General features: G+C 34.0%; 1 protein-coding gene across 4 annotated transcripts in view; it reads right to left on the reverse strand.

Annotated features, from left to right (window-relative positions):
- NAALADL2 (N-acetylated alpha-linked acidic dipeptidase like 2) overlaps positions 1-24,703 on the reverse strand; it is a 1,146,579-nt gene that overhangs the window by 646,453 nt on the left and 475,423 nt on the right. For all 4 annotated transcript variants that reach the window (XR_005217472.1, XM_037840432.1, XM_037840429.1 and 1 more), the window contains exon 5: positions 2,127-2,277. Coding sequence is in view for 3 of the 4 variants with exons in the window: in XM_037840432.1 (XP_037696360.1) it covers positions 2,127-2,277 (151 nt within the window). In the remaining variant the exon portion in view is untranslated. The remainder of the gene's footprint in view (positions 1-2,126; positions 2,278-24,703) is intronic.

The following is a 24,703-nucleotide window of genomic DNA, read 5'->3' on the forward strand; positions in this document are numbered from 1 at the left end:
AGATTAGAAAATGAAAATTTAAAGTTGCAAAGTATTTTCCAAAGGTAACAAATCCAGTAAAGAACTGAGCTAGATTAAAAGCTAACACCCCAGACTAGCCCATTGAAGGCACTGTTTTTGTGTTTAAAAAAAGGAGCAGAATTGTTTTAATTTTAATAAAGTCTATAGCTTAGCTAATAGAATTGTATCAATATTAATTTCATGGTTTTGCTAATGTGGTATGGTTGTGTAAGATTTAACATTAGAGGAGGCTGGGAAAAGGCTGTGGATTCTCTGTATACTACTTTTGCAACTTTTTTGTACATTTAATTATTTGAAAATAGAAAGTAAATTAAATAGATGGTTTTGGTAGCACAACATTGTGAACATAATTAACAGCACTGAAATATATATTCAAATGTGATTAAAAGGGGAAATTTTAGGTCCCATATATATTAATAGAACAATTTTTTTTAAAAAACCCATGGAACTGTGTAGTACAAACAGTGAACCCTAAGTTAGACCATGGAGAATAGTTAAAAGTATAACTGAAAAAAATGTGCTTTCATCTGTTGTTAATGTACCAAACCAATACAAGGTGTTAATAAAGGGTGTTAATAAAGGAATCCTGTATTTTACGCATGGTTGTTCTGTAAACCCACAGCTTCTCCAATTAAAAAAAAAAAGAAAGAAAACAAAGTAAATTTAAAAGAATTCTTAGATAGCGTAAGACTCTGGTCAACATTTTGCTAGGTATGCCTGAATTCTTCTTTATGAATGAACTGGATCCAGAAAATGTTAAGGGTAAATATTGCCAACTGGACAACTTGCCAAAAGAAGCAGAGTACTCACAAAGTATCTCATTTTAGGTAGCAGGTAAGCCCATTGACTAGCCACAAAGAGTGAGTTGACACATGACATCTCTAGAAGCCAAGGAATTACAACCTAGGGTTTGAAAACATTTGCAAATGAGAGACCTGGACTGGTACTACTGGTGATGCCTGAAGACTGTAGATGGACATCTACTAATTCTAATTTCAGTGTTGGAATGGATGTAGTGTACACACTACAAATCATTGAGATCCCAGTGAAGATTCTGACAGGGATTATTAAAGGGATACTACTGTAGTGTATAGAAGACAAAAGTGATAATCAATAAAATCAACAAAATTTCATAAATTATAAGCTAATATTGGACTTGATTAATTTCCTTCTTGGAGAGTATTATTAATTCATTGGTAAAGTTACTATCTTTAGATAAAAGACAGCTGGACTTGAGCAAAATAACTGGGAAAGTCTTCTGTGATATTTTGCAGAAAAGAGGAAAAATTTTGGCAGAACACATGGATAATTACATGAAATTTTTGTTAGTTTAATCCCTGACTGTCATGTCATGGCTTATGGGTTAATATCACCCTGGAAGAAGGTTCAGAGAACTTTTTCTTCAGCCAAGTGTTTAAAAACAGAATATTAATCAATGACATATTGGGCAGAAATTCAATGATACACTGAGCACCTGCCAAAACCACAGTTATCTTCTCTGCCACATGACCCCAATTTCATGAACACAACTTACTTGGGAAAGAGAAGTTATGTTTGAGATAAAGATGGCCATCTCTATGCTGGCAGTGTCTGTCCAAATCAATGACATCCTTTCTCTTATGGAGCCAGACATTTTGATCATATTAACTTCATTCTTCTCCAGCATCATTTCCTATAGCTCTACTTCCATAAGTTGAGCATATGTGCCTCTAGGCTCTGGATTAAAAGTTATTATAGCTACCCCAAAGCAGGAGACATTTCCTGCTCCTGGGTATTGGTACTTGCATTCCACCTACGTGGAATGACTGCCTCCATAGTATTACCTTTTCAGTCGATCAATAATAACATGTAAAATATGTTTGCTTTCTGTTCATGATACTGTAATTTGTTGAGACAAAAATCTGTTGTAGATTCCTTTTAAGCTTTTATTCCAACAAATTGGTGGTGTTTAATATTGAGAAGATAAGAAATTTGCTTTTTTAAAAAATGGGGTGGTAATAATTCTTGTTCTACTTCACCATCCCTTGATCATGTTAGGTAGCAAGTACCGATAAATGGAACCTTGTAGTACTTTCAAGAATAATAAAGAATAGCAATGAACTTACCCACACTTGGGTAACCAGGTGTAGAAGGGTCTCCTCCTGTGTTCAGTGATACCATGAAGGCATCATGTGTAAGATTTGCAGTCTTTGGTAAATCACAAGGATCAATATAAAGAAGAACACCTCCAAATCCAGTCTCTTCCAACAAGGAAAGCTAAAAGAGAGGAAGAAAATGTTTAAAATATTATCAAATGCATTAAAAGTTCACATACTATAATTTCACAAATGTGGCTAAGATAGGATGACTTGCTTTTCTAGGCTTTTTTTTTTTTTTTAATGAGCAAGCATTTCAGATCTCCCAATTACAAAGCCCAGTTAAAGGGATTTTCTACAGACCTCTTTCTTGTTTTCTCAACTTATACAATATTTAAACCAGCATTCATATATCATCTATATATGATTTCAGTTCTCTGTACATGGAATTTCTCCATACCTCTTTTTAAATTGTCCAATCATATATGGACTTCCACTTAGTAGGATTAACAGAGCTTTGCCACAAACAAGGTTGTGATTGAAAAGGGAAGCTATTCTTATAACTCTTATGCCCTCCCAAAGAGAAGAAATCACCCACAGTCCCAAAGAGAAGAAATCACCCACAGTAGTGTGATATATTTCTTCCAGGACAGATCCTGACATATTAATTGTTAAAATACTGAAATGTTTTCACACAGCCACTGATCTGAACCTCTTGGGGCCCCCACTGTACTAACCACCTAAGGTCTCTGCCTTGGATGTCCCATTGGACCTCCCAGATAGAGTCACTGAGGAATTACACTTGGCCCAGTGGGGAGGGGGTACCTTCTGAATGGTCAGTTCCTACTCTGTCATTTTGAAAATTTTGAAAATTCCAAAAATTGTCCTTGATTAACTTGAGACACATTCAATGTAAAGATGCCTCTCTGATCATTAGTCAGTACACAATAGATAAGTACAATGGGGAGAAGAATTAACAACATTCAACGTTTTCTTTGCTTTAACTTGTTAAATTGATCTTTTTTGGGGAATTTTTCCAACTTAGTGTGTTTTACCTGATATAAGAAACAACAGTCATGATTTTATAATCCTATCTGCTTTCCATGAGAGAGGAAAAGCATTCGGGGGTCCTTAAAGGAATGAAGAAGAATATGGTGAAGGGTCATTTTGAGAATGGGCAGTTGCTGCTCATTGTGTGACTCAAACACCTGTACTTACTTCCCAATAACTTATATGTTGCTTACGAGTTTTGCACTGGATTCAACAAGTCCACTATGTCCCTAACTGCACTACTCCATGAGGGCAGGAATTGTGCTTATCCTTTCTTCCATTGTACTTATTGGGGTTAGGCACATGGTAAGTATTCAAGAGTATTGCTGAATCATAGAATGAATCAGAAAGATGCTTCTCTGGCACAGCAGTCACTATTAAAGAAAAGCAAGTCCAGAGAAAATACTCATGATGCACCTCTGTTAGGAAAAAACAAAAACAAACAAAAAAAAACAACATAATTTAATATACAACATGATTCCAACTATATAAAGAAAATAAAGTATAGAAAAATTAAAACATATAAAATGTAAGTAGGCCACATTAATCACATTTTTCCTACTCTTTAAAAATTGTTCTGTATTTTCCAGTTTCCTATGTAATGAACACGCATGCAGTATTTTTAATAACAAAAGGGGAAAACATTGAGAACCAAAGTATAATTGACTCACATTTGTCTGCTATAACTAACTTCTGCCATTATTTTCCCTTCAGCGTTTTAGTGAAGAGGAGGAAATAATTAAGAAAATGAAGAGCAAAGAGAGGGAAAAACTAGCAAATAATATGTGAGTAAGAGAGTCAAATCTAAGACTTGCTCTCCAAATCCTCACCACTGAAGTCCTTAGGGAGGGAGGGCATCTAATGTCTAAATGCTGAAGTAGCTATTCTTAAAAAGAATGATCAATGGAATGATTTTGAAAGTTCTGCTTACTATAGGAAAATCTATCAAGAGGAAAATGAACTTCTCTGGACAGCAATTTTTTAAATATTAAAAGTAATTTTTCACTTATTACTAAAGTAATTCAAGATCACTAGAGAAAAAAGGTACAGGAAAAATACAAAATTTTAAAAAGCCCCATTATTTTATTTGTCAAGAAACAGCAAATGTTAACATGTTAGAGTTTCTAGACTCTTTTATTAGGGCTTAGGCACATGCACACATACACTTCCAAAATATAAACATGTTTCATAAACACTATTTTATAATCTCTTTTTTCACTAATAGTACATAATTAAAATTTGTCCATATTGATAAATATATTTTTATACAGTTTTTAATAGCTGTATATGATTCTATCAAATTGAGAACATGAAATGTTAATCAATCCCTGACTACTGGTGCTGCAAACTATTTTTATTTTAATTTTTTTATATTATATTATAATGAGCACCCTTATACCTAAATCTTATACCCAAATATCTATTTTCATGACGTATTTCCACAAGTAGAATTTATAGGTCAAAGTATTTCCGTTTATGATTTTTGATAAACTGTGCTCCAGAAAAACTTGAACAAAATACATTCTTCCAGTTATGTATGTGAGTACTAGTTTTGTCTCACCAATACTGAATATTATTATTTTAGATAAATCTTTGTCTATCTAACCAAAAATTAATTGTCAATTTTTTTTTTTTAATTACAAGCAAGGTTAAACATTTTTTGCATGTGATTTTGGCTATTTGCATGTTTTCTTTTGAGAATTGCATGTTTCTCAATAGTGAAAAACTATCTTTAAGATTCCTGGGCCACTTTTTCATTCAGCAGCTATATATTGAGTACCACTTTTGTGTAGGTAATATGTTGACAATGGGATATGGAGAGAAGTGAGACAAGGTCCCTGCTGTGAGGAAGTTCAGTCTATTAGAGGAATGACCAACAATTTTTAACTTTAGAGTTAACCCCAATTAACTGGCAATGAATGGCTGCCTGGAGAAGGATTGTGAAGCCAGGTTCAGGGTCAGTGGAAAATGATTCTATGAGTGATGTCTGCCATGGACACAAGAAAGGGAAGCTATAATCCACACATTTTTTTTTTTTTCCTGACCCTGATTTAGTGGGACAGTCAAAATATCCTAGAAAATTCCTTCTAAAAAGAAGAGTGCAATAACTACTTAATGACTGTTTAATGTCTGTGAAACCTAGTGTTTTAGATTTATCTTAGTCAAATGTAATATACTAGAGTTGCATATTTCGTGACTTCAGTGTACATTTGGTAAAGTGTCGTGATCCCATTTATAATCACTATATATCATGATATTTTTCTATAATTGATGGCCTATACTGAAGCAATGAGATTTAAAGCGGAGGATTTTTGGCCAGAGTTGGCTATTTCCCCACAATCCTGAAGAAATGGCCCATCTGCGATTTGGCTGCTTCTTCCCATCCTCTGATGGCAAGAGTTGGACCCGAGGAGTTCACCTCTTCAGTGTTGTCAGATTTCATTCCTGCTGCCATCCCTGGTGGGCTGTGGTAGGGCTCTTAATTCAGTAGTTGAGAGAAACTGTCTATTGGTGGGTTTACTATGAACTCGGCCATAGGGGAAACTGCCTATATTAAATCAAATAACAAATGTAACTTTGCATTGATAAAATTGCCTTTTGAACATGCTGAGCTTGGAGCTTGGCTAAAATGTTCAAGAAACCTGCTACTCTAATCGGATTATATTTTTAAAAACACATACAAGGATGCTTTAGCCAATGCTAAAAAATGAAGTCTGCTGTCGTTGGACTTTCTGCTTTGGCTTTGGCAGTGGCAGGCAGTCCCAAGGCACACAGTAAAAGTGTTTAACCCTGCCCAGCACCTCTTACAGTTGGAGACTAAAGATGACCATTATACCAGGGGCCTAATTCCTGAAACACTGGGGAAACTCACAGGAAAAGATTTCCTGACATTGAACATTTCAATTCCTCCTTTCTCTCTCTTGAGTATATATGTGATAGGTTTGTGGTTCTCGGTCATGCTAACCACCTTGGAAACCAGGACAACATTTGGCCTAGGTATAAACAGTCAGAACTTGGACGGGAGACACAGAAAAAAAACTCAGATGGTGCTGGGCCCAAGTGTTGTAAGATCACAGAGAGGGATGCCATGGCCACTGGCTAGGGTGGTGTGTGCTATATATAACACCATTTCCCCAGACATGCAAAGTGGCATATGACGGAAGGGCTTCTCTGTTCAGAATTAATGCCCTGCCATGTGCAAACTAACATTTTCAGAGTGTAGAAACAATGAACCTTGCCAAGGAAACTGGTCTGCAGTGACAAACCAGGAGCAGGCACTTAGCGAAAACAGACATGGTTGTAGGAGAGAGGGTGAATGCTTTCAGTTAGACTGTGTGGGAATTTCCCCCTTTTCTTTGACAGTGCTTCTGATACTTGCAAATAAATCAATCTGTAACCAAGACAAATGGAAAAGCATTAAAGTCAGAGGTGGTACTAGATTTTTTTTGGACCAACACTGACACGAAATAGCTATGTGACAACTCAGATGGTCTCTCCAGGCCTTAGCTCCTTCATCCATAAATGTGAGTATGGAACTACATTATACTCACAGACCCTTCTGCTCTAAATGACAAGTCATGTAGTATAATCCTACAATTTTTAAAAATGTTTGAGATATATGTATTGTATTTTTAAATATACTGTCATATGAAATTTGCTCTTAAACCATTGATAAGGAATACATCCTCCAAAAATAACACAATTTGTGTGAATAACAATAATCTCTAAAATAGTTTTATGATGTGGTTTCTAAGAACATGTATCAGTATTTTAGGTTTACATTAAACTTCTATTAGGTACAAAATATAAGTAAAACTGAAATATTTACAAACTGTATATTCCTCTGAGTAGCTGAATTATCCCTTTCTTCATTTTCCAGGTCTAATCTAATAGTATATGGTGAAATGTTAATTCTACCTTTCAAAAATATTTCACCGTGTTTACACCCTAAAATATGTTGCATTATATGACAACTGCAATAATCACAGAGGGCTAAATGAGTATCATTTAAATGCATCTATCAACATTCTGTTTATATTGGAAATATTTCTACTCTAATGAGTACTTCAACCAGCAATTTATTTCTAGGAGAGAAGCTAAACATTGTGTAAATTTACAGAACATGTTTATTCAAAATGTTCATCAGAGATAACTCGTAATCCCTCCCTGGTTAAAAGATCTCCCCTCAAAAAACAAGCACGTTATGTTTGCCATGAAAATAGGAATCATTAAAGCAACCTCTTACTCACATGCCTTCTCCCCTTTACCTAACTCAAAAAACCAATAAGTGCTGATTGAGCCAACAAGATCTTTGTCCAAGTTTTCATGGGTACTAAAATATCCATGTGCCTCAGGTACCTGACATTGCTGCTAGACTCATAACCAAGGAACTATCCTCAGTCATCCTGAGAAACGTTTCTGTTTCTATACCCAGAGTCAGTTGACTCCCTTTAAGGTCTGTTATAGCTCTGCCTATCAAAAAAGATGTTGAAGCATTGAAAGCATCTCCAGTCCTGTTTTTCTTCACAGGAATTGAAAGGGATTTGGTGGATAACTTCAGCAGCACAGGACTGTGATCCACTTGAGGGCAGGGACCCCATCACTTCATCTTGTATCTCCCATGCATACTTCAGTGTCTGGCACAAAATAATTTTTGTCATTGCTGAATGTTGGTAATGCCAGGGCTCAAACTCAATTTTCTGAATTCAAGTCTGGTGATCTGTCCTCTAAAGCACAGCTTTCCTTTTGATTATACTTCCCTGCTTTACATAGATAAATAGATTGGCTAAGGTGTGAATTAATAAAATATAGCTGATGCTTCTTGCTGTTGTCTGTTTTCTGAGAAAACACTGAAATCAATACTGTGAGAATTATATGCCTATTAATATAGATTGCTGAAAAAAACCTGGATTTTTCATAAAATATTGTCATGGCGATTAATATGTATTAATACAACCAATTTTGGATATTTTAGATTAAATATCCAAATATAAAATATTTGGCTGTAGTAACATCAAAATAAAAATAATCTTTGAAAAACATGAATCTAACATTTGATTGTACATTATTATTAATTTAAATTAAATATCTCTGGCATATGTGAAAAATAAAAATATTGGACATGTAATATATGATCACTTCTTAAACAGATATTTTGATTTCAGGGGATCAAATTTATTTTATTTTCCTTCTTGTAGAGATTTTTCCCATTAATAGGTTTGCTGTTTGGCCCTTTAATTACACTTGGTATTGTAAAAATGCCAATAAAGAGATTTGTAAGATTCCTGTTTGCTTTGTTATTTTTCAGAAATAAATTCACCTTTCTTTGTTAGTTATAAAAGACTATTATATTGATGAATAGTCACTGTAATCAGGCTGAGTACATCCAAGGCATAAACAAAGATTCTATGATTTCACTGAACACTGTTACCTGGGATTTCAAATTGCTTTACTTGATATATCCAAAGTTACTTAAATAATTCTAGTGAGATTAATAAGAAGCAATGACCTCCTGCTTTTTTAAAGAAAAAGCATGAACTTATTAAGGAAAGTTAAGCATGTTGAAGAGTTCTAAAAATAATCCTCAACTTCTCTCCTTAGGATTTAGGAAGGAGGGAGGGAGGAAAGAAGAAAAGAAGGAAGGAAGGAAGGAAGGAAGGAAGGAAGGAAGGATGAACAGAGGGAAGGAGAAAAGGAGGGGAGGAAGAAAGGAACAATTGTAAGGTCTTCTATTTCATAAGGTATCCTTACATGTACATTATTTTATTCTACTCTTTAAACTAATACACCATTGCAGTCTCATAATAACCCTTTGGAATTATTCTTATTTTGGAAATGAAGCAATCATGACATAAGGTTGACCAAATCAAGACCACATAGCTAATTACTGGTAGAAACCAAGTTAGAGAAATGTGACCTCATAAGTTAGTTCCCTGTGCTTTTTCCATTAAGCTTATTGCTTCCAAATAATAATAACAAAAAAAAATGATGTGGCTTTACAAATTTCTTTCATTTTTTTCATTCATGTTAAATTAATAGAAAGGAAAGAAGATCAATCTTAGAAAAATATCATTTTATTTCCAACTTGAGCTTCATAATATTGAGAGGAACTCAACATCTGATTTCTTTGCTCCTTATCGCTTCCATCCATGGTGCCACCTGTCATATGGATATATTATCCACATCCCAGGTTGTCAGGGAGGGGAAACAAAATGGTCATTACTAATTACACTTGTCATTAGTAAATATCTTGCTGGTATCACAACTGCATGCACTCCTTTTTCCATCTGTAGAAATGCTGCTGCTTTTAAACCAAATTTCATGTTCCAAGAGAACAGAAAAAGAATATTTGTATGCTCTGATTATGCCTTTTGGATGTCTACTTAATTTAGAAATTAAGTCATAAAGACAGCCTCTGATTTACCAGCTTACTGTTTTTAGTGCTTATGCCCATAAGTGTTCATGAGAGAGGAAGGACATCGCATGTATCCATGTGCGTGGGTCTCTTGGATCATGCAATTTTCTAGTTAAATAAACAGAATCAGAGAAAAAGTATAGACTTCATCACATCATTCAGTCTTTGAAATTTTATCACGTATAACCAATATTCTGAAGAAATAGCATTCTTAACTAAAGCTATAATGAATGGGTAGGAACCATGAACAATAGCTCCTAAGAATGAAATATTTCTAAAGATATCTGAGAAATTAGTTATTGGTTAAGTTTATTGATACAAATAATTTTCTGAATATAAATAAATCTAATGTTTTCTTAATTTATAGCTTTATGAGAAAGAAAAAAAATATGAAGTTAAGTTCTGGCAGCATTTTTAACTGCAATTTGTATACATAACTCTTCTCCAAGGTAGGTGGATATGGACAGAGGGAAAAGTAAATTAATATTAATATAAAAAGTGAATTAGTTTTTTAAATTTTAACATAGAAAAATGTCAAATCCTGCACTACTAGCAAGTGTTCAATGATGTTTCAAGGTTGTTAACCATAAATGTGAATTTCTCTAATTCTTTTTCTGTAGCTTGCAAGCAACATGGGTGATGAAAAAGCACCCAACTGAGAAAAAAGAAGTCTTGTCCTGGATCAGTCATTAGCAAGAGATGCTGGAGACACCACTGAAAAGCTCTACAGTTTAATTTTATCATCCATAAAACAGGGATAGCATCTGCCCCAACAGTGGCACAAAATGACTAGGAAATTAAAAGAAGGTATTATGCCTAAAGTAAGTGAAAGATTTAAAATGCTATATAATGTGTGAATTATTGTTTATTTATATATTTATTTTATTTTGCGTGGGTGGTGATATTAGGGAGAGAAGGAGGAGAACCAGGTTGATAATGGAGGGAAGGTACTTTCTTTGAATTTGCCTTTGGTCCAAATGTTTTCAGAGAAGGAAAAAAATAAGCAACAAAAATCCTAGTATTTACCCTGAAAAAAAGTCCCCTTGACACATAAATGATAAAATGTTATGCTTTATTTCTAAAAGTAAAAATTCATATAATTTAAAGATACTCTTCCTTTTCTGTCCCTAAATTACCAGGCTCAGTTTACTTTTCATTATATTTCAGATTGAGGGAACCAAGAAAATATAAAGCCTAAAGTCTTCTGATTCATCTATAATGTTTTTTTTCCAAAATACATTATGCTTTGTTTAATTCTTAAAATTCTATTACTTATGATATTAGTTTATGTCTATTTTAAGATTAGGGTAATAGTTAATTAAATTTTTCTTACCAATCAAGGAACATTATTTTTGTTACCTTATTATTCATTTTTCTTCATTAAAAAAAGCAATCTACCTTACTGAGATATAATTTCTCAAACCTTCCTGAAATTAATTAATTTAATTCTGTAAAATATGAGATACTTAGCCAGGCATAAACAGCTAAAGGATGTTCTCACTATTGGGTATGCTAAAGGCTTACACATACATGGACGTGAATAGCTTCTTCCTTTAGGGAGAAAATCTGATGCATACTTCATGTAGAGAATTCAATTAGAACAAAAAGAATTTCCATGGCACCCTTTCTAATTTCACTAATTAAAAAGATTTACCATTGCTAAAGAAGAGTCAGAGTGCATGTCTCTTGTCAGTGCAGTTTATAGATTACCAGTGGCTGCCTTTTCAATCCTGTCTGGAGAAAATTGACAAGGTCTTTCTACAGCACAAACCCATTGGAGCTCACAGCCAGAGTCTTCCCCTCCCTGACCCAGAAAGGCTTTTGATCTTTCTGTGCATCACTATACCCCTTGGGATGAAGAAAAGAATTATCTGCACATACATTTTCATTCAGATCTTAAACATTATTTAAATAATTAAGGTAGCCAAGATCCATTTCTGACTCTGACTTACCTTTTGAATACTACATTAACTGTTAAATCAACCTGTTACATTTCTCATCACAGATGTCTAGGAATATAGTTCAAAATATTATTTCAATGGCCTGTCTCCCAGGTGACTGAGATATCCACTGCAAGCTTCCCCTACTCTTTTCCTCCCTTCTAGGACTTAAGACAGGATGCTGGGCAGAGAACAGATCTAGTTTAATGCCTGAGTACACAGAAAGGATGAAAAAAGATACTTTAGATGCACAGCTCTCAACAAGGCCCAATTTGATGAATAGCATTAAAGTAACATTGTACAAACCAGACACAAGATGGAAACAAATGTGAAAATCTGAAAAAGGAGGAAACATTAGTGCAACCGATCTTCTGTTCATAGCTTCTTTCCATATGGGTTCATTACAATAGAAAATATCTCTCTCTTGTACCCTAAGAGACTAGTTTTGCATATAGAAATGTCTATCTCACATGAATACCTCTATACTTTATTAAAACAACAACATTTAAGTAAAAATAATGTTCAGGCCAACAAAGCTACCTTTCCTAGGTATTTCTAGAACCTTTTGTAAGCTATTGTACACATCAAATTGGAGTAAATAATTACTTTGCTTTGTTTTCTCTTTTTAATTGAGTAAGCTTTGCTCATGTTGCATAACAGGTTTATTTGAAAGTGAAAGTAATTTGTCATAGAACAGCAATGGTAACTTCTACAACAGAACATTGTGAGATGTTTAAATATTAACCAGACATATTGTTCACTCTCTATACTAAATTTCAGGAACTTAATACAAATTAAGTACATACTTTATAGCTAGATGTTGCTTACCAGTGCTAAGAAATCCACAATGTTCAATTCTAATTAAAAAAGAAATTGAACTGCAATTCCCTGGAAACAAGGGCTGATCAGACTCAATAAACTTTACTTAATTTATTTCAGAAACAAAATAATTGAATTGCTCATACAAAGACAAAAAAAAAAATGCTTACATTGTTAAAGGAGCACATGCATCTAAATCTTGTGCAATTCCATTATATTTTCAAATGTTCATAGCTGATTACATATCCCATATATATGTTTCAAGATACTCCAAGTTCTAAGACTATGCCAGATACTTTATTATCACTATCATTCTCAATTTCTGTGTAGATTCTTATTAGGGCTGCACAATAAATTACATACTTTTTTATTTAAAAGAGATACAAAACTATTATTCTTCATTACATTCTACTTTTGAAAAAAAGTTGGATTCATACATTTTATAAAGGACTTTTCTAAATGCTTGCTTTGTATAATTTAATTGACAAAATCAAAGAATATTTTTATGTTTTTTAATTTTTTTCTTGATTGGTTTTCATCTTTGTTTTTCTAACTTAAGAAAACTATGGCTCAGTGAGGTGTAGGGGTTTTTCTTTAGTTACATATCTTCTTAAGAGTGAAAATGTGAATGTTGGTTTTAAACTAATGGGAGAAATAGAAAACTAAATTCAACATGAATGAAAGAAATACTGTCGGGCAAAGAGTGGAGCCAATGATTACTCGACTTCTACCCCTTGTGTTTTCAACTGTTTTATACTAGGATTCAGTTTGACATCACTATGGGCCCACCACATATCTGAGTCCAGCAGGTTCAAAATGCAATGGCTTCATGTTCAGAAAGAGTGTTCCTTGAATACAGGGTTGGATTAAGGAGCAATAATTCTAGATATTCCTAGATGTATCTCCAAGCAACTCTGTACATTTATATAAGAACAGACATTCAAACAATCGGTTGCTCAATAATGAACAGTTTGTCAGGAAACAGTGTTTATGCAGAGGAGAAACATCCATCTGTCAAAGAATTCATAGAAGTCATCTGTGCATTGGCCAGAAGATTTATCTAAATCAACTTCTCTAAAAGTACTGGTCTTATACAGGACAAAGAACTAAAATAAGATAAAATACATAATATATATGATGATACCTTGAAACAGGCATATGTAAAATAGCATAATTGTCACCATTAATCCTGCATTAGCCTCCAAAAAGATCTCCAAAAAGTTTAAGAAAATTAAAAAGAAAAGGTATGTATAATAAAGTTGGATGAAGACATTCATAGGCACTGTTAAGTGGAAGGATGAGGCTAAAAGTACAAAACCATCTTAGTTAAATCCTGGAATTGAAGAGGAAAGGCAGTAAAGCAGAAGAAAGGAGTAAAGAAATACAATATCTTGATGGAAGAACAGAATAAAATAGGGATATATATATTTAATTATAACCAAAAAAGAAAACACAAACTGCTATTTTTAAAAAGAATATAGTAAAGATGTTTTAAATTAATAAAGAGAAAAATAGGAATGACCAGCTACCTGATCAAATCAGAATATAACAAAAATGAAAAGAAACAAAAAATTAAGGTAAATGAACCTTAAATAAAGTGGAAGAAATAAAATGAAACATATAAATTGTTACACTAAAAAGAAACAGATGAATTATCCTATTAAAAGCAGATATGTCTGAATTAGATTAAAGGGAATGACACCCTAACAATATGCTTTTTTTTTTGCAAGAAACATTCTAAAAACAAAATAATAAGAAAAGATTGAAAAAAGATGATGTGCACATAGACTCCAAGCAAATGAAAAGAAAAAAAAAGTGGCAAATTCATATAAAATCTTTGATATTAAAAGCAATAGATAGATTAAATATATGAATTATATAATGAAAAAAATCAAAGAAATATATAAAGATTTTCATAAGTCTGAATGCACTAAAAAACATAGCAAGAAAGTATGCATTAGAAATGCAAGAATAGTCTGGTAAAAATAGAATTAAATGGGAGATCTTACCTATTTCAGATTGGACAAATCCTGAAAACCAAAAATAAGTAAGGACATATGAGAATTAAATAATTCAATAAAAAACTAGAGCTAGAGGGATGATTATACTCCTCAAAGAATGCACAAATCACACACACGCAATCATTTTACAAAATATTTCATGCTCTTGTCCACAAAGAAAAACTTAACATATACTAAAAATTAGACTTTCGTTGGTCACATTATTTACCATAATCCAATAATTATAAATAAGCAAGAAGAAAATGAACAAAATTAATCTATTCCCAAATAACTTTGGATCAAGCAAATTAAAAGAACATGGAATGCAATGAAAAGCAGAATACATAATGCCCACCATAACTTTTAGAACACAGTGGAACCTATAATTGATATAGTTTATATATATAACTTACATAGGAATTTAACTCTCTTTTTAAGACATTCAAAAAAGAATCAAAAAACTAAGTAAGAAGAAAGAATTAGTTAATACAAAAGCAAAAAATTATGAGATAGAAAATAAAAACAGAGGAGGAGAAAATCATATAAGTGCTAATTCATGTACCTCAAGAATATTTGCACATTATAATATTTGCAAACATTAAGAATAGAGCAGATTTATCACAACTGACAGCAGTTGAAGTTTGCGACATCTGGATAAATTAAATATTTCCAAAGCAGCCTGACCATGTCCCTAGACTCAAATCAGACAAAATATCCAGCAGTGGAGCATCTGGTCTAGCAGCTGCAGAGCACACCCTGTGAGTAGAAATGAACACTGGCTTCATTTGGAAACTCAAGAGGATATTGCCAAGGGGAAGGGCCTTTAATAAAGCCAACAACAGGCAGAAATAATTCCAAATTAATAAAGAAATTAGTACAGGCATGTGTCACTTTGTCTCCATTATAAAAGCCAAATCTGCCAAGAGGGGAGTTATATCAAACTTTATAGAGAGTTACAAGTGTTGAAGAGTGAAGTCATAAACATTTGGACATATGAGGACATCTGTATTCTCTCCAGACAGGATATGACAGAAACAAAAGGAACAGTTGAAGATGAGATTGCCCACTAAAGAGTTCATTTTTGCAAATGAAATAGCTCCCGACTCTTGATTTCATGACTGACACTGACATGAATGGAACTAGACAGGTGGTGATAATGTACAAGGAGCCGCATTTCTCTTTAACATCCCCCTCTTCTTGCTTCTTGGGCAAATAATGGCATTATGTTTCTTATCAAACTCAAGGAATATTCATTCTTAAGATTATTGAAAGTAAATAAGAAAATCACTATCTGCATTTAGTTGTGTGGGTCCTTCTCTGACTTTTCTCTTTCATCTTTATGTAGGAAAAAAAGTGCCTGATTCTATGAAGTTATCTACAGTACTAAGGCTTCCTTTGGGTTATTAACAGAATTTTATAAGTTTTAAGGTACAGAATTAAAAGCCCCAGACTTTACTACAACCTGCTGTCCACTGCTGCCCTATTGGCTTCCTAATTAGCATCTAGAAAGGAGTTAATAAAGAAGCAAATGCAATAGATAAATTATGAAGTCAAATGGATGAAAAGCCACACTATGTCAGACCTATGAAAATGTTCATTTTAAAAGGGGGATAATAATAGAAACTGCAGTAAATTTCATGTCTAGTGAAAATTATGTTTCACTATCATTGATATTATCTAGGTTCTCCAGAAGTATAATCTCTGAGGAAAATTTTAAAGTGGGAATGGAAGCCAAACCATTGTGCTTGAAACACTGTGTGGAGTGTTTAAAAGAAATCATGATAAGCCAATTTCTAAATAAAATCTTACAGAGAAATTAATAATATATAACCATGAGACTATCTGATAAAGAGATTCATGTAAGGTCTTGTTATACAGTTTAGGGGTTAGATAGCAGAAAAACCAGGTTAGGATATGGAAATGTGGGAAATGGTTTTCTTGGTGGTGCACTCCTTGTCCACACTATGCAAATCTCAAAAGCTTCTTAAAGTATGAAGCAAGTTCTAACAGCCTCAAAAATTACATGATTGATATCAATCTACTTGTTGGTGACTACGTGTTATCTTTTGGAAAAAATAAGCACAGTTTACTGAACATTTTCCCTTTTTTCTTACATATGATTTGTAATTGGATCTATATAACAATGCAAAAAGGTGGATGCAATGAAACCCATTTGACAAATGGGGAAACCAAGGCCAAAGTTTTAGTAAATGGTCTAAAGTCACTCAACATTAAGTGGAGGAGATGAGAAAAGAACTATGTCTCTCTGTCTTTAAAGTCCACGTTTTTTCCCATCACGCATACAAAATTTGGCCTCTTAATAAAAGTATTCCAAAGAAAATATGTTTTCCACCTGAAGAATCTGTCAATGTCTTTTATTCTCATCAAGTTTCTCATTGCTTTGAAAATACCCTTTCAATTCATCTTTGGAATATAATTCTCCTCTTTCTCCCATCCTCTTTTCATTTTCCTATATTCTTTCATTTAGTAACTCTAGTCACAAATATTTATGAAATTATATATAGGTAGCTATAGTATTAGAAACATGCACACACACATTAATATTTGTGGCTAAATTTGAGTAAGCGCCAGATCTACTGTCCTAGTGTTTATAAAATATCTCCCTGCTACATACTTGTCTAAGTGTCTGTTCTACATTAAAAAATCTCATGTTAAAGCACAAAATTATTTTAATAATACAATGTATTTAATATATATATAGAAATCTTTATGTTTCTATGATTATTTTCTTTCAACTTAGCCTATATAGGGTTCAATTTACATAAAAGATGCATATATTAAATACTGAATATTTCAAATAGTAAGAAAAATTTACAGAAAAAGCTTACTACCTTGAGGAGTGGTTACTAAATCAAAATTATTCTAAAATCTCTTAAACCCTATCTGGGCTACCATTAATTAAAGTTGACAAATAATAATGGCCCAAAAGCTGGTCCACTGAAATGCATACCATTAAGGTAAATGTTTGCCTTTGGTTCATTCTTGTCCATGATTTACCTAAAAAATAATCATTAATCTATTTCCTCTTTTTCCCTGAAGTGTTATTTAATTCCTATGATATTATACAGTCCCAAATATAATTCCTTGAATTTTGTAGTAGCTCAGAATTGTTTCTGAAAGGAGAATTATAGATCATATAACTCAGAATACTTGAATAATTACCCACATTAAAAATGAGAAATTCTTCTTCCTCTTACCTTAAGATTGATTACTGCTTTCTGCATCCCCATGATCAAATTCACTCTATGCTTTATCTTCTAAAAGTAAATTAAACCATCCTTCATGCCGTTAGCTAACAGCTGGCCAGTCACAAGAGTAGATTTAATCAGTTAACAGTAGCCCCCAGCTGGAAGGGCAACTGGATTTACCGTATGTGCACATCTCTCTTGTATATTGTTCCAATTCAGATTCAAAGCAAAGAGTTTCAGATCCTCAGACTGTGAAAGCATTAACATTATTGAGAAAACCAACAATGAAAAATCCACAATGAATATCCACTGCAACTGGTGTTATAATTCAGAAATAGATACCATTCTTCACTTAACAAAGGGGGAGGATTATTTTCGTCCAGTAGAATTTCATCATTTGCATTCTTTCTGGTGTACATCACTAGTTATCAATTCTGCCAAAATTCTATATTTCAGTAATTAATTTCTTCCTAGTTTTTCTTCTGCATCCATGCTCATTACATCAATAGACTAAATCACAGCTAATTGAATGTACTTCAGCATGAGTTTTCATATGCAGTGAATCAGAAATGTGAAATAGAGGAATTGGAATTAATGGTGTTTCAAGAAGGCAAAAAAGAAAAGAGCTGCATGGCATTTTTGTAGTTGTATTTCAGTTGTTCTGTATACTTTGCTGATGCTTACACTTGTGTCATTACTTTCAAAGAAATGACTTAAAACTTAACCTCAATAAAGAAATATATAATCATGTTTCATTTTACTTACACTTAAAAACTTTCTAATATACAGCCCCAAAGTCAGTTTAAGGGAAACTCAAAGATTTAACAAAAGGAAAGAATAAATATGATTTGCACCTCATTAAGATGGAAGATGTTCCACAAAAGTGCATTTTCCATATAAATGAAAGTTGATCTTTTAAGCCCTAAAATGATTTTCCTGGATAAAATCAAATGATTTAGGTTTATCCTGATTTAGATTTATCCAGTATAAAAATGCACACCACATAACTGAGAGAAAGGGACTTGGCTTGACTGAAGGTCACAGCTCTGGAAAGGAAGTAGTAATTCTGGTCTAAGAATTGGAGTATCATCGCAGAACTGGAGCAGGGGCAGGGTAGGGATCCAGCAGGGAACTGTGAAAATTCAATGGCTTTTTAGATTTAAGGCTGGAAAATATGAACTCAAGAAATATGAAACTCAAAAGAAACAATAAGAATTTCTTTTTCAAATCTTTTCTTTTGCTTGTTTCTTATTTCAAAGGTCAGTGCAAATTTATTGCTACTTTTTTAGAAGTCTGTTGACTGAGTTTTATCAGATTCATGAAGAGTGTTCTGCATTTTCCACAAAGCCGTAATAACTAAGATGCAAGAGTCTGAACACTAAAACAATGGAAAAGAAAGTGCTTGCTAAGGAATATCACATCTAAGAATGTATACTAAGGAAATAATTAAGCTTCAAAATGTATCCAGGGCATTGATCATCAAAGTCATCATTCAGAGGTGCTTTGCCACATGTTCATTTTGAATGGGAAACAGTTTCATTAAAAATTAAAACTAAACCCCAAAAGAGTGGGAAATTCAGTGGTTGCATATGAGTATACTACTGCTTCATTTCTCCAAATCTTATTTTTAAAAAATTCTAAAATGCCAAGGCTCTTATTCATTAATTTAACTATCACACAACATGTATTTATTGAGGGTTTCTGGAAACCAGGCACTGTTCTAGGCTCTGTGTATATAACAGTTAGCAAATATTAATGTACAACTATTTCCAGGCATTTTTTAAAAGGGGAAACATGTTCATAGGCATTAAGTCTTCAGAATTCATTATATATGGTGATGCCAGGTTTTTATACAGAAGAAATTAAAATACTATTTACCACGTAAAATGGAAAATGCACATGACATTACTTGTCTGGAAGATCTTTTCCTCCAATGTGCATTGTTATATGAGTGTATGCCTGTGCATTGTTATATGAGTGTATGCCTCTGATTAAAATACAACCAAATACAACCCACAGTATCAGGACTCAATAAGACTGAATAAGGGCTGATATGGCATTCCATAAGCAGCACTGGACAGTTAAAAATCGTGAATTACCCGTGGATAGTGGGTAATGCTACAATAATAAGGTTATATCCAAAATGAAGCAAAAAGGACTAAATTTCGGACAGAATGTGATAAAGGCATACTATCTGGATTCGACAAATAGAAAAAGGCAATTTTATCACATAAATCACTTTCACTTAGGATCCAATAGCTATGTCACAAATATTAATCTATAAAGTAGCTCATGAACCTTTCCCAGAACATGAAGAAGTTAACCAGTACATGGTGAAAATTTCAGCATAATGTTAGAATGCTCTTTGAAAGAACTATCCTTTATTTTGGTATTTTATTCTAGTGATGTCAGCTGGGAACTTATTTTAATATAATGATATAACTAGATAAAAATTCAGGAGTATATTTCTTTTTAACTCTTAATATTATGTCTGTATTTTTTTGTTGTTGCTGTTGTTGGAAAACATTGCTTTAGAGCAGGAGTTAGCAAATGCTTTCTCTAAAGGGCCAGATAATAAATATTTTTGGCTTTCTAAGTCACAGAGTCTTCGTCACAACTACTCAACTGTGCTGTAGCATGAAAAGAGTCATAGATAAAAGAGGCATGATTATATTCCAAAAAAAAACTTTATTTACAAAAACAGGCTGCAGGTAGGAATTAGCCCCTGCTCTGGACTCCTCTGAGGATTTTATGCAAGACTGGCTGGAGGATTCTCCAAGGGTCCATTGCTCAGCTCTGACAGCCATTCTGAGTCATCTGTTCCTGCTCCTCTCCCACCACATTGTCCCAACTACCAGTCAGAAAATGAAGCAGCTTATTCCCTAAGGTGTAGAGAATGAAGTCACTTAATTTCTCTTGGTAAACCTCTGAGAAGCCATAGTGGACCCAATGTACATCTTTAGTCAAATTCTTAATAAAATCTATTGCTATTTTAATTTGTTGCTATTATTTTTAGTATTTCCCATTTTTACCATGAGCACATCCAAAAAACATATTCTGGATGCTTACAAAAGAAATTCAAATGGGACATAACAGAAAAACAAACCCTTAAGAAGAGGACAGAGATATTAGTCATCCTGGACAATATTTCTGAGCCTCCCTTCCAGCCAGGGTAAAAAGAAAAACACAGGGATACATTAGTGGCTTTTAAATTGGAGTATATGTCAGAGATGCAGGGAAAACTGATTAAATATGTTCATGACTAAGACATACTCATTTGAGATCCAATTTAGCAGACTTGTGCTGAGACCCAGCTATGTGTCAAGCCCTAGAAATAAACTGATTTCATGGAGTGTATACTCTAATGAGGAATTTCTTACAGGATTCCCCATTAGGATTGTCCTGCATAATGCAGGATGTTTAGAAACCCTGTACCTGGCCATTAATACATGTAGTACCCCCTAGTCATCATGACATTTGAAAATGTGCCTACATATTTCAGTGGAATACATTGTAGGCCACTGATCTAATTAATCACTACACAGAGAAGTTAGTTATGGACTGTGTCCTCAGAGAGCTTATGAAAAGATTTAATATCATAGCCAAGGGCAGTGATAAAGATACGCTCTGGGTTTATATGAGAGACTGGAGAAAGGATCTCTAATCAGGTGGCTAGGTGAACAAACGCTTCTGGGGATGGTCAAGCCTGTTAGTCACAGGATAAGTGTTTTCCAAACAGAGGATAACACATCAGCAAAGACGCAAAAATGCCAGCATTGGCTTGCAAGAGGACTATAATCAGTCAGATTGTGATTGATGATAAAGCACAAGGGAGGGAATGAGAATTATTAAGGTTGGACAGGTCAAAAGAGGCTTGACTATGGAAGTCCTTGCATGGCTGGTTGAGAATTTCAGATATTGGTCCAAAGGTGTTTGAGAATCAAAGAAGAATGTACATATCAGTGTGTGTGTGTGTGTGTGTGTGTGTGTGTGTGTGTGTGTGTGTGTGTTGTGTGTTTATATGAATGTCTGTGGAGATATGTGGCAGATTTTAAGCAGGGAAGAATCATTGTCAGATTGTGCTTCTGGATAACACTCCAGAAGCAGCAAAGAGGATGTGTGATATGTGTGAAGATTAGGGCCAGGGAAAGCTGGACTTGCCAAGCAGAAACATGAATGGAGAGTAGACAACGGACTAAAGACATGTTAAAAGTTGCAAGCTTTGGCAATTTTTTATACTAGTTTATTTCCTAGAACACCAGTTAACTTTACCCACTTGTCTCTTTGTTTCTACCTATAGTGGTGAATGATGAAACAGTTTAAGGAAGTTATTTAATACCCCATAACTAGCCAGGCAAGTTGAAGAGCAAAGAAGTAGGTATTACTTCTATAAGGAACAGAAGAGCAATAAACTCAAAAAAGATATATGTGGTGTCAGAACAAAAATTAAAAAAAAAAAATCCATGTAACTACATGACACAAAGATTGAACCCTAAATTAAACCATGGATTTTAGTTAGAGGTACAGTTTTTAAAATATGCTATGATCAATTGTAACAAATGTCTCAGACCAATTACAGGGTGTTGGTGGTGGGGTGGTGTATGGGAGTCCTGTATTTCATGCATGATTATTCTGTAAAGATACAACTTCTCTAATTAAAAAAATGGACAGATCAAGTGATGCTTAAAAGGTAGAATGGACAAGCTTTGATAATTAATTGGTTGACAAGTATAAAAATTGGGACTAGTCAAAAAAAAACAAAACAAAACAAAACAAGAATATGTGGTAAACAAAAAATTCTCTATATTTTTCTTTTTGTCTGATCTGGCTTGGTGCCCTGAACAGCTTCTGCTTCTCCAGCTATGTTCTAGGTCTTCAGGGAATTTCTTCAGGTCCCTTCCCTCAGATTCTTATCAAGTTCACTCACCAGGATTTGGTGTCACTGGGTTCTTTTCCTCTTGCCTGGTACGTGTTGCAACCTCACCGTACAGCACCTCTAGACCACCTGATGGAGGTGCTCTGCTTGGCATGGTCTGGCTTTCCCTGGAAACTTCTTTATCACTTCCTTTTGCTTCATGGCCTGAAGACCAAAGGCCAATCAAGTCTAGCTGTGTACAAACCTAAAATACCAGACAGAAGCCCACATATGGGGTTGTTGTTCAAAAAACTGTTCAGTCTGGGAAAATGTAGGTACCTTTAGGAAAAAAAAAAGCTAGTTTGCTCATATATATGTGTATGTATATATATATGTATATACACACACACACATACATACATATATATATAGCTATAACAAATGCTACTAATTATTAATTGCTTTCTATATGACATGCTGTGTGCTAAGTATTTTTTTTATTAATAATAAATTTTATTTTGAAATAAGTTCAATCTTGCAGGAACAGTTGTAAAAACAGTACAAACCCCCTACATAGAATTCCATCATACCCTGACCGCCCTCCCCCGATACCCTGATCCATTACCTTTAAGATCCTGTCACACCACTCTTTCTTTCCCTCCCTCCCTCCCTAACACCCATCATCTATTGGTCTATCTTCTGAACATATGGGAGCAAGCTGCACATATCTTTGAACAGGCAATATAATTCACATATACCTTTCCCATGGACAAGAACATTATTTTATGCAATCTCATTAAACGCAGCTAAGAAGTTCAAGAAATTCAACATTGATACAAAGCTTACATTCTATATTTCCTTTTTTTTTTTTTTTTTTTTTTTTTCTTGTGCCCCAGCTGTGTCCCTTTGAGCCTCCTCTCCTCCAGCCTCAGATCCCGTTCAGGATCATCCTTGGCATTTAATTGTCATCTATTTAGACTGTCTTTTTTTTTTTTTTTTCAATTTTGGAAAGATATATATAGCCTACATCTTCCTATTCCACCCCTCCCTAGCATTCCCTTAGTGGGATTAATCACATTTAGAATGTTGCAATGCTATCACCTTCCGACCATCCATTTTTAGAAGTTTCCCTTCACCCCAAACCAGAACCCCTACTCTCATTTCTTAACTCCCCATTGCCCCTTCCCCCACTTCTTGGAACCCCTACTCTACTTTTCATCTCTTTGGTCATATTCTTCGATACTTTCTTTGTGTTTACCATGGGGCTTAAATTTAACCTCTTAAATCTACAACAATCTTGTTTTTCTTTGAAACCAACTTAACTTCAATAGGACATGTAAACTGTGTTCCTATACTCCTCCATTCCCCCACCTTTATGTAGTTCTTGTCAAGAATTACATATTTTACATTGAGTCCAAAACCATCAATTTATCATTACAGTTTATGTATTTTAGATCCTGTAGGAAGTAAATAGTGGAATTATAAATCAGCCATACAGTAGTATTGGTCTTTGTATCTACCATGTGATCTTTACTGGAAATCTTTATTTCTTCACGTGGTTTCAGTCAATTGTTTAGTGTCCCTTCCTTTCAGCCTGCTTAGGACTGATCTACTGGTGATAAAGTTCCTCAGCTTTTGATTGTCCAGGAATGTTTTCATCTCCCCTTCATTTTTATCTTTCAGGTGTTTGTGAATTCTCCAAGTCTCTGATGGTTATTGACTTCTATTTGTATTCCATTGTGGGCAGAGAATGTTCTTTGAACAAATTCATTTTTATATTTTTTTATTTTATTGAGGCTTGTTTTTATGTCCCTGCATACAGTCCATTCTGGAGAAAGATCCATGATCACTAGTGAAGAACGTGTGTCCCAATGACCTGGGATGTAATATTCTACATATGTCTGTTAAAAGTCTCTATATCTCTCTCTCATTTCTTTGTTTCTCTGTCGGTAGGGCTCACTTTAGTATCTGAAGTAGGGCAGGTCTTTTATTAGCAAACTCTCTCAGCATTTGTTTGTCTGTGAAAAATTTAAGCTCTCCCTCAAATTTGAAGGAGAGTTTTGCTGGATAAAGTATTCTTGGTTGGAAATTTTCCTCTCTCAGAGTTTTAAATATGTCATGCCACTGCCTTCCGCCTCCATGGTGGCCGCTGAGTAGTCATTACTTAGTGTTATGTTGTTTCCTTTGTATGTGGTGAATTGCTTTTCTCTTGCTGCTTTCAGAACTTGCTCCTTCTCTTCAGTATTTGACAATCTGATCAGAATACGTCTTGGAGTGGGTTTGTTTGAATTTATTCTATTTGGAGTTCGCTGGGCATTT

The sequence above is a fragment of the Choloepus didactylus genome, chromosome 1 (genome assembly GCF_015220235.1).
Source record: "Choloepus didactylus isolate mChoDid1 chromosome 1, mChoDid1.pri, whole genome shotgun sequence".
Classification (NCBI taxonomy): Eukaryota; Metazoa; Chordata; class Mammalia; order Pilosa; family Megalonychidae; genus Choloepus; species Choloepus didactylus.